Consider the following 11747-nt stretch of genomic DNA (forward strand, 5'->3'; position numbering starts at 1 on the left):
GCACAAAAACAGCCTGTTCTTGACTGTTGTCAGAAATGGGTATTTACAACATGGTCCAGATCGCTAGTAGTTCCTGCATAGTGACTATGTAACAGTTGAGTAATTAATGATGCATTTCATGACCACGTTGAGAGTAAAAAAATATAATTGCTCACATCTCAGACACTTTAATGATGTGATTATTAATTAATTAGTAATTCTTTATAATTTGTCATAGCTACCTATTAGTTCTTAATGATGTCAATCTCATTCTGTAATTACTGATTAGCTAATAAGGAACTATCTTAGTCCTAAATTTGCTATTACTAATTAGTTAAGCTTGTTTCTATATTATGTAATAGTAGGAGCTGAAGTATTAAAGCAGTACTTCTGATTTGTCCTGCATTACTTCCTGCATAGTTACTTATTAATGACAGACCATTATTCTAAAGTGTTACCATATTTTCTTTATACTTTTTCATTTTAGATATATCTACCTGTCTGTTTATCAGCTCAACACACTGCAACCGAAGAAAACACATGCAAATAGAAAAAAAACACCAGTAAATTAAGAAAACATCTTCATCAGTTTGACAACACCTGTACTGTAAATATTACAACCCAACCAAATACAGAAACTCACTGCAATAGCACAGATCACAATGGAAATGTATCAATGGGACTCTAACAAGTGACGAACCTTGCTGGGAAAACTTATTGCTCAATGTCTACTGTTGTCATGACCTGAAAGGTGAGTTTTTTGTTTATTTTAACATCCTGATCATACGTGCATTGTTTGCAGTGAGTTTCTGTATTTGTCTTGTCTTGTCTTGTTTATTTATATAGCACAACCGAGGTTGCGCCAAAGTGCTTTACATGGAGGAATGGAAAACATACATCAACAACATAAAACACCACATCAAAATATAAAAGACCACATCTAGTCATTGTATGCTACCAACATTAGATGTGCTTTCAACAATTTCTTAAATATTGACAGTGATTTGGCAGACCTGATCGGCAGAGGTAGCTCATTCCAGAGTCTTGGCCCTATCACACCGAATGCCCGGTCACCTTTATATAGGCGCTTTGTTCTGTTTGGTTGGGTTGTGAACATTTGCAGCACGTACTGTCAAATTAATGAACATTCTTAATGTGTTTTTTTTTTCTCTCTTGTCCACTGTAGTAAGAGGGGGCAAACTCCTCTCCATTCTCTCTCTTTTAACAAAAGGGTTAGTCTATAACCCTTAGCCAAGCTGTGCAACCCAGGTTTTTACCACATTTGTGCAGGAAGTGATGCGTCTGACAGTTAACACCTACAGTACCTGAGAATTTATGTGAATTTGGTCAGACAAGCACAATGACCAAAAACACCACAAAACAGTGATCAAACAACATCTACAGCAAAAATGAAAGTGTTTGTCAAACACCCTAACAAACATTTTTATTTTTAAATCAGTAATTTAATTTTCAATTTTCTTCTAAAAACAACGTTGTGTGTACAGATATGAGATGCTGACAGGAGGAATCAGGAAAATACTCTTCCTCTTCTTTTTTTCTTTTCTTTTTTTATTATATTCATTTTTTGCATGTATTCAAAATTCTTCACACGGTGAGCACAACAGCAGTTTATGTGGGATACTTTGTCATTGCTTTGGCACAAAATATATTTAATAACTATTTTTCAATGACAAATACATTTAATGTCTACAAATTACATAAATTCTTTTCTCATATACCTACAGGCTAATTTGCACTTGTTTACACTTTTCAAACTGTTAAACCTATGTTCAAAACCCAAATATAATACAAAACTGAATAAGACAGCAACTTGCTAGTCACACTTGAAAGAGTAAACAGTAAATCTGTGCCAAAAGTCTTGTCACTCCTCCCCTTACTACACAACACAACTCAAATACTAGTGACCAATAGAAGAACCTGATACACACAACAGGTCAGTCTTCAGCTGCTACACACAGGAGACAGACATACAGATCTTTCTTATCCCTTCAGTGCAGGGGGAAAAAAAAGAAACATGGATCCCAAAAATTCTCCAACAGAAGGAGGGCAGCCTTTACTTCCACTGCAGCAGGATCCTCCAGAGTACTCCAGTCATGGATTCCCTCCCTCTCAGATCTATCCCAGCACTTCAGGTCGACCTGCCCAGCAGTATGGAGCTCCGGCAGCACCTGGCCGGCACATCCAAGGGTCATATCCAGGGCAGACTGTGGTCACTGTGCGGCGTCCAGTTAATGTGTCCTTCACTCCACTGACCAATCCACTGCCAGATTACCTGTGCTATTCCATCTTTACCATGCTGTGCTGCTGCTTACCTCTGGGATCGGCTGCTCTTGTTTACTCCATCACAGTAAGTTTTGGTTCATACCCTTGTCTCACCTCACTTAGCATATTTACAAATGATAGGTCTAGTCTTCAAACTAAATAATAAAGAATTTAACCTTTAAAAAAATAATAATAATAATATAGGGCATGAATATTGTTTTGAAAATGTTTTGGAGCTTCTTTGTTAAAATCCCTTTATATTATAGGCTAAACAAGACTAGGCCTATAAAGGAATCAAAGTGGAACTGAAACAGTCAGTAGAGACAGTCAAAGTAATGAGGCCATGTTGTACTAGAATATTTACCAATTTTCATATTTGAGTGTTTAAATATGTAAAGAATTTGTTAAATCTTCAGAAAGTCTTTATTGTTTACAGCCTGCATTTTTAATGAACATTTAACGTCATGGATCAACGACCATTCAAATCAACATATTTTGTGACAATTTTTGAACCTCTGTTTAAAATTTCATCGTTGTATTTTTTAGTATTTTGTTAACCTTTTTACATCTATTTATAGCACGCTTTTTTAACGTTGGAACAACAACAGATATTATTTCACAGACAATTATTTCAATTATTTCAACATTTAAAGTCTTTCACGTTTGGGTTACATAGATCTGAAGATGTTTGCTCACTCAAAATTACTCATAAAACCTCTCCTTATGAAACATGCTCAGGTGATTTACTTCCTGTAACTTTTGTTTTTAAAGAAAGGGTGTGGTGGATTATGGAACAAAAGCAACTTTGTGAATTGCTGTCAATTTACAATAGCTCCTTTCTCTCTCTTGCGTAAAAAAAAAAAAAAAAAAAAAGTCCAAATAATTGAGGTTGCTACTGGAAGCAGCCAAGGGAGGGTTTACCACTGTAAAAACCACTGTCCTTCAGATCATGAGACTTTAAACGGAGGTCTTTGCTATATGCTATGTTTGCTACAACAACAACAACAACAACAACAACAAAAACATGCAATTAACATAATATAATGAGATATATTTCAGAGTAAACCTGGATATGCAGTGAAAAATATAGCTGCAAGCGGCGATGACAGGCCCAAGCCCTGGTGCCATCCTGGTGGCTTTAACCCCTTTACATTCAAGGATCGGCGACGGCCTCACGTGTGACATTGTTTACATTTTATCAAGTAAAATGATCAAGTTGAGTGAAATTTATCAAGTTGTGTGAAAGATACAAGAATGCTGATTCAACCTGTACAAGCATTATACAATCAAGATAACTTTATAGTAGTTTTTTGTTATTCTGTATGACTGTGAACAATTTCCTAAGACAACAAAAGGGAGGGGGCGTCCTTACCTTTTTGTGTCGTGGAACTGTAATGTTTGGCAGTATAATGGTGACATCGACGTTTTTTCCATGGGAAGAGTCCAATACACGATTTCCATAGTAAATATTTGTCCAAAACCATGCAAACTGGTATAAAAATCGCTATAACTTCTATTGTTTACATCCTGTAAGCGCTATTCACGGGTGCGCTGTCATGTTTATTCGACGAACTGTCCACATCTAGCACTTTATTCAATGAAATATAACTTATCACTGTATTTAGTAGAGTGTCTGTAAATGAATGAGAACAGCCCAGAAGATGTCCGATGAAAACTGGACACATATACATGTATAAAAAAAAAGTTGACAGGCGCTTTCAGTGACGTGTGATTACACACAGGCAAACGTAAGTGGGAAAAAAAGTAAAAAGACAGCAATGGCAAACAATTGTGTTGTCATGTAACGTTAGCCTATGTAATAACGATTACGCCAATGTGTTGATTTGCATAATCTCGCGTGTAATACATTGTTGTTTAGTGTGCGTAACAACTTGCTTCCAGGAAAAATAGCGCGTGCGCCCCCGCTGGCGTGGCGCAAATATAAGGGACACACACCTGCTGCCCACTAGCACTCGCACTGCTAGCATAATCTCGTGTGTAATACGTTCGCCAGCCATGGATCAGCGTCGTGCACAGAAGTTGTTTTCTCGTGTTTCTGCATTGGAAGAATTTATGCGAAGCAGTGATGAAGAAAATGTGGATTATTCGGAGGAGAGTGCTGTATCTAGCGTCTTGATTGCAGTCTTGGTCATTAGCTGCTGGTGTAAATGTTCAATAAGGGTAACAATAGAGTGGGTATCATGGTAAATTGCTTTGTGTAAATGATCCTTTGCGTTTGAATAGAAAAATTGTAAACTGATGTAAATCTGCCATCAGGGCAACAACAGGGTGTGGGTATGGCTGTATGTTGCTGTATGTAAATGATCCTTGGAATTTGAATATAAAACTTAAGATTGTGTAAATGTGCCATCAGGGCAACAACAGGCTGGCTATGGCTGTATATTGCTGTATGTAAATGATCCTTGGATTGCATTTTTCTAAACTTTTAAGAGGAAAAAAAATATACCAGATATAGTATATAAATTGTGCTTTGTCATATTGGAATGATAAAATGTATGGAAATGATCAAATAGATTTTGATCATTTACTTCACAGTAAAAGGTGGTTACCAAGTGTCCCTTTGGCATCTCCAAGTGGCCTTTTTGGAAAGGTGCCTAGACATGCACTGAAATAAATGGTTGTAAAAAATTCATTTTTGCTTGTATCATCTTCCAATTTTAAACATATATTGATTAGACATATGGCTTTAGTTTGCTTATGTTTCCAGGCCCCTATGTATCTGCCTTTTGCATTTTTCATTTCCATAAACAATTATTATGAAAAAAATAAAAATGATCCATTGTGTTTGAGCTTTTTTATCTCTCTATTGGTAATTGCTAGAGTAATTCTTTCATAGTAAACTGTCAAGTGTCAGCTTTCAAATGATACCTTGGTTTTGTGTGTAGTCCAGAGGACTTGTTAGTGTCACAGTTCCCGTGTTCCCTCGTCTCCTGAACTCCATATCCCATAGTCCTCCTGTTCTCCACACCTGCACTCACTTCCCTCGTCTTCTCCCCATCTTCACGGATCACCTGGACCTCCTCGTCAGCACTCCCCATATAATGGACTCACTCCCTTCACTCCCTGTCCGTTCTCTGTTTATGTTAACTGCTAGTTTGGTGTACTCTGCCTTTGCTTTCATTAAAGTGTTATATGTTTGTGGAAATCCGTGATCTGCCTCATCTCTACACCACCAGCTGTAACAGAAGAACGGACCATAAACGTTGGATTTCCACTTACAAGGATGGAGACTTTTCCCAGTTCCCTGGCTCCTGCTCCTCCAACAACTCCTACTCATCTGTCGGCTGGCGATCGCCTCATCGGGCTCCTGCAGGTTGGTCGTTTGCTGGAGAGGTATGTGGAGGAGTTCGTTGAGCTTGCTTTTTTGTCTGACTGGCCTGAAGCATGTTTGATCTCCCGGTTTCTGGATGGACTAGATGATGACACCATCCGTTTTGATGAACCTGATTATCGCTTCTCCTTAAGCGAAACTATCAATTCCATTTTGTGGTTAAATGACTCCAAATTCTATGTTGATTGGGTTCAGGATGGGTGTTTGTCTCTATTCCAACCAGAAACACGGTTGGCCGGGCTAGTCAGTCAGCCACCGTCTTCCTCCGCATACCCCTCCAGCGAACTTCCTGTCTGTACTATGCTGGACCCTCACTCCTCTGCTGGGTCCAGGAGGCGGAGGAAGAGAAAGCCCAAGTCAGCTCCAGCCGCCGTCACTGAGCAATCCGCTCCAGCCTTCCATGGGCCGCCAGAGGATACTGGCTGGTTGATTGACTTTGTTACTGAGCCGGCACCTCCAGTCCCAGCCGCCGAGCCGGCACCTCCAGTCCCCGCCGCCGAGCCCTCAGCTCCATGCTCCACCGCCCTAAGGCCCACTCCTGCCCACAGAAACACTCCCTTCCTCAGACTTTTAAAGACTCTCCTTAAATTCCCCATGTATTTTTTTTGGGGGGGGGGCCTAGTACCCGTTCCGGTACCTGTGGGTGGGGAACTCCTGGGCGGGGTTTCTGACCTGCCATGGCAGCCCGCTGCACCTGACCCGCCATGGCTGCCCGCGGCTCCAGACCCGCCATGGCTGCCCACGGCTCCAGACCCGCCATGGTTCATGGATCCGCCCTGGAGACCTCCGTTCCTGTCCGCTCCTCTCCCTGCACCTGCTTGAGGTCTCCAGGGCGCCCGCCTGTCACAGTACTGTCACAGTTCCCGTGTTCCCTCGTCTCCTGATCTCCATATCCCATAGTCCTCCTGTTCTCCACACCTGCACTCACTTCCCTCGTCTTCTCCCCATCTTCACGGATCACCTTCACCTGGACCTCCTCGTCAGCACTCCCCATATAATGGACTCACTCCCTTCACTCCCTGTCCGTTCTCTGTTTGTTAACTGCTAGTTTGGTGTACTCTGCCTTTGCTTTCATTAAAGTGTTATATGTTTGTGGAAATCCGTGATCTGCCTCATCTCTACACCACCAGCTGTAACCGTTAGCAGCAACCATTTTATTTTGGGTATGTCATTTTTCACTCCCTGGCCAAAAGTGGGGATGACTGGTAAGGGGTTAAGACAACTGTGCATGGCAGGCAATGTGGGTCAATGTAAAAGAACTACGTAAAAATCATTTGAACACATTTACTGCAGCCAGCTAGTGGCACTATGAGCGTGAACCACAACAGCCACATCCATGAGATCATTTAAATTTAGACAAATGTCATGTTATAGGTCACTTTGAAATGAGTATGAAGTTATCATTTACAGCTCAAAATTGTGAAAGTCCATAAGTATTTAGCTTAAGGTTTTTTTTTATATTTTTATTAACCTTATTATTTAAATAATTATATAAAACAATGTTGTCAGTACACTTCAAATAAACTGGTTATATGCCTTTGTTTTGTTATTAAAACTGATAAAAATAGATCTTAAGACCCAAGTCCTAAGAGATTTCTTATCCTGTAATGCAGGCAATACCACATGGCAATGAAAGGGTTAAACTCTAAACCATCAAGAGTGTAAAATACACTCTCACAGACACAGAGAGAGAGAGGAGTGAGATCAATGGATCAGTTGGATACTGTTTCCTAGTTGAGACATAAGATTCAACATTTAATCAAATAAATAATAAATAAAATCTAATCTGTGATAGAAAGTAGATTTTTATAATGTCTAATATCCAAATGCAATACCTAATAAAAGCAAGTCATTATGTCTGAAAACACTGAATGACATGAGGGTGAGTAATTAATGACATAATTTTCATTTTTGGGTGAACTAACCCTTTAAGTTCGCTTATGATCTGTAATTTCTCTCTCAAGAAACCACTTGCATGCATTTTTTTTTTTTTTTTTTTTTTTTTGATTTGATCATAAAATAGCACATTGTGTACCATTTCATGAGCTGGCGAACGATCTAAGCTTCAGCGTCGTCACTACGACTCACCCCTAATGACCGGCAATGTTACTAGGTCCCCATCCTGGAATAAATTCCAGGACGTGTTTGCATTCACACAAAAGGCATGTGTGTGTCGAGTTTAATGCAGTTTGAACCATGCTAACAATCTCAAAAACACCCAAAAATAATATTAAAGTTTGACACATTGCCATGACAACAGTATTTAAGATATCAAGAATCCTTTCACAGGTGTATATCTGCAGTGTCTTGACATTATTCTGACCAAGTTTGAAGCAAGCAAATCGGGTAAAAAATAAGAGGGCAATGTTAAAGCATTTTGAAAGTGACACAATTCCTGCAGCCAGTTGGTGGCACTATGACTTTGACTTACAATAGTCACATCCATGTGATCGGCCTCCTACAACAAACACACAGCTGAAGTTTAATCAGAATCAGTCATTGTATATCAAATTCCAGAGCATCCGTTTTTCAAACAACCCCATAATAACCAACTTCCTTTGGCCTGGCGTATTTTCCTGTGTGTTGCCTTAAAGAGATTCCATTTAAATCTCTTATTTTCTTTCTCATCTGAAATTGTTCACTCAGTGTAAAATTATATTTATTATCTTTTTTCCTTAAAGCAACATACAAAAATATAGAATATAGCTGCAAGCAGCGATGATGGGCCAAAAAGTAAAACTGTGCATGGTGGGCAATATGCATTTAAAGCAGGTAAATATAAAAGGACTAAGTAAAATTCGCTTGAATATGCCACATGTACTGCAACAGCTGGTGCAATTATGACCGTGAAACACAATAGCCACATCCATGAGATCAATTCAATTTAGATAAATTACATGCCATAGGATGTCATAGGCCACACCATTGGTGCTCGGGCCCTACTGTAATTGCTCTGTCTATTATTCTTCTTCTCTGAAATGAATCACATTTTTGAGGGCCTACACATGCTCAAACTCATGAAACTTTGCACACGCGTTAGAAATGGTTAAAATGTAATACGGGTTTCAGAATTAATTGTGGCAAAATAGCTCAATAGCGCCACCTACAAAATTTCAAGGCATACAATGTCTGATCTGCCCCAAACTTTACATGATTGAGAAGACTTCTGCCCTGAAAACATCTACATGACAAAATCCAGTGATAGTAATAGCACCACCCACTGGCAACAGGAAGTGATGTGTTTAACACTGTGATGCACTAGCAGCAAACTAAAATATGCAACTGAGTACTAAACATGCTAAAAACATTCTAAAACATAGTAGCAACACTTAGCTGAGTGCTAAAGCATGCTATTATCGTCACGAAAGAGGAAGTTGTTGTAACTCATATAATGTCGAATCTGCCTCAAACGTCACATGTTTTATAAGCGCCCTGGTCTGAAGACATCTACACATCAAAATTAAGTTATAGTCATATCGCCACCAGCTGGCAGTAGAAAGTGTGGCAAATGAAAATGACTGATGTAGTCCTCCTATATTTATACTTAAAAGCATATTGCCCACCCTGCTCTGTTTTCCTAAAGCCACTGGGTGGCAGTGGCACAGGTGTGAGGGCCCATTCATCATTGCTCACAGCTTTAATTTAGATTATAATTTCATTAAAAAACAATAATTTCATATATATATATATATATATATATATATATATATATAATATTTCTTGGTGAAGCTATTTATTATAACGTCGCCATGGCCAAACCATTTGAGGTATCAAAAATCCGCTGACAATTTAGCATCCCCAGTGTCTTGTCCAGTGTTTCATGCTGACCGAGTTTAGTGGAAATCGTATGAATCCCCTAGGAAGAGTATATCAAATTCCAGAGTATTCATTTTTCAAACAACCCATAATAGCTAACTTCCTGTTGGGTCATGGAACAGGAAGTCATCCGCCAGGGATGACTTCCTGTTGGGCTGGCAGATGTTTGGCCTGAGATCTATAAAGTTTGGTTACTGTAGTTGAAAAGGGGCGGGTGCACCACAGAGCCCCCATGTCAACTTATGCCCGGCCCTGATGATTCCAATATGTGTGCAATATTCAATAGTTTTTGAGCATATTAAGGGCCCCAATAATGTCTGCAGGTTAAGGGGGAATTACTTAGGTAAACAATGCCAAGCCAGTTAATCTAGCTGTAGTAATTTTAAAAACAGATTTGAAGGTAACAAAAACTAGTGGAAATTCTATAATACACACTCAATATCTGATGTTTAAGAACTTTGCGATATGTTTTGTGATTTTGTTACAGACACTATAAATCAAATACATAATATTAATTTTGATTTCTCATTTTCTTTCTAGTTGTACACTGTTAAGAGTTGCTTTTTGTGTATTATTATTGTTTATTTATATTCTGATCTGTGAAGTCTGATCTTTGATTTTATTTTAAACTTATCATTTAATAAAAGTTCTTTGCAAAAATGTGTAATATTATTGTAATTTACTTTCACAGACTCGAGATGCTAACACGTTTGGACACCAACCGATAGCAAGAAGAAACTCCAGAATGGCTCGCATCCTTAACCATGTCAATGTTGCTGTTGGAATCCTCTTCTGGATGATCACTGTCACCTATGTCATTCTTGTTTTCATCGCAATTGCAAACACTAGAGATTATTATAACAGAAACTATAGACCATATAATGGACCATAAGTGTAAGAAATATCTTGGTAGGACAGGGTTTTACAAACATGAACACATTATGTTTTGAACACACAGGCATTTGATTTTCTTCTTTTAAATGGTAGTGTTGCTTAAGTTATTTATATGAGAGCTGTAAGACTCTATAGCCTAGGCTTAAGTCTTGTCTGTGAAACCAGGCACTGATGCGTAAGGAGTTCCATCTATAGGGCCAGTGAGGAATGATTCAGTATGTTTCATGTAGCTAACACATCTGCCTTATCATTATTATTTACATTATTGTCATGAAACAGGAAGTTGTTGTAACTCAAGCATACAATGTTGAATCTGCCTCAAACTTCACATGTTATAAGTGCCCTGGTCTGAAGACATCTACACACCAACATTAAGATAAAAATTAAAATTAAATTAAAACATATTTTTTTATTGAATTTTTAAAACATTGAAAGCTTTGACTGTAAATGTATCATCAATTAAAACATTTGTTTTTCTTCTTTTCTTAATGTTACATCATAAAACTGAGTAATCAATAACATAAATATATTTTCCGTTATGAGTCTGATGTCGTGTTTTATCAAACTTTTAAAAAGTATCTGAAAGTACAAGGATAATCAATCAAAGACAATCTATCAAAGACAATCTATCTATCTATCTATCTATCTATCTATCTATCTATCTATCTATCTATCTATCTATCTATCTATCTATCTATCCATCAATGTGCAGTCTCGTGCCCACTGGTAGGTATTTTCCTCACAAATACTATTCGAAGGCTTAATTTATGTCATGGTTTTTATGCAGTGGGCTTTCTATATTAAAAATATGAAACACACTGACAGAAGGCTACTTTCAATTTCAAATGCTCATGTGCGCTTTGGGAAGAGTGCTCACAAATGCGGTTGTGTGTGCGACTGGTATACACAAGCTGAGACAGAGAAAAATCACTCACAGCTCTTGAATGGAAAATGTTCAGATACTCTGAAATACTGAAAGCACTCTTTGTTCATTGTTTGTGATATGTTTCTTTGTTCCTCTTTATTTACTACTTGCTTTTATGTTTTGAAGCTACATTAGTTTATATATTTAAAGTTCTAACAATTGTTTTCATTTATTTTTTACATTTGTAATTTATTTATTTATTTATTTTTAAAAGTGCTTATAATAAAAAAAATAAAAAAAGATTTTAAGATTGTCCAGTCAGTAAACTAATTAATTAATAAGAAAAATAAAGTAAATTAAGAATCGGTTTGGAATCGGATCGTGACTCCCAGAATAGTAATCAGATCGTGGGGTGCCTAAAGATTCCCACCCCTATATACATATAAATACATATGACTAACCTGCGAACCTTGCCCTAAAACAATACAGCATGAGTAGTTCACCCAGAGCTGTAGGCCACAGGCTTAATTTAACCCCTGGTGAAGAGTGAGATAATGT

The 11747-nt window shown here is 38.0% G+C and overlaps 1 protein-coding gene across 1 annotated transcript; it reads left to right on the forward strand.

The window, feature by feature from the left end:
* Nucleotides 1-1417: 1417 nt before the first annotated feature.
* LOC125244023 (trafficking regulator of GLUT4 1-like) lies at nucleotides 1418-11410 on the forward strand. The gene is made up of 2 exons (XM_048153935.1): nucleotides 1418-2347; nucleotides 10122-11410. The coding sequence occupies exons 1-2, from the start codon at nucleotides 2015-2017 to the stop codon at nucleotides 10320-10322; spliced, it is 534 nt and encodes a 177-aa protein (XP_048009892.1). The 5' UTR covers nucleotides 1418-2014; the 3' UTR covers nucleotides 10323-11410.
* The last annotated feature ends 337 nt before the right edge of the window (nucleotides 11411-11747 follow it).

This window comes from Megalobrama amblycephala, linkage group LG13 (genome assembly GCF_018812025.1).
Source record: "Megalobrama amblycephala isolate DHTTF-2021 linkage group LG13, ASM1881202v1, whole genome shotgun sequence".
NCBI lineage: Eukaryota > Metazoa > Chordata > Actinopteri > Cypriniformes > Xenocyprididae > Megalobrama > Megalobrama amblycephala.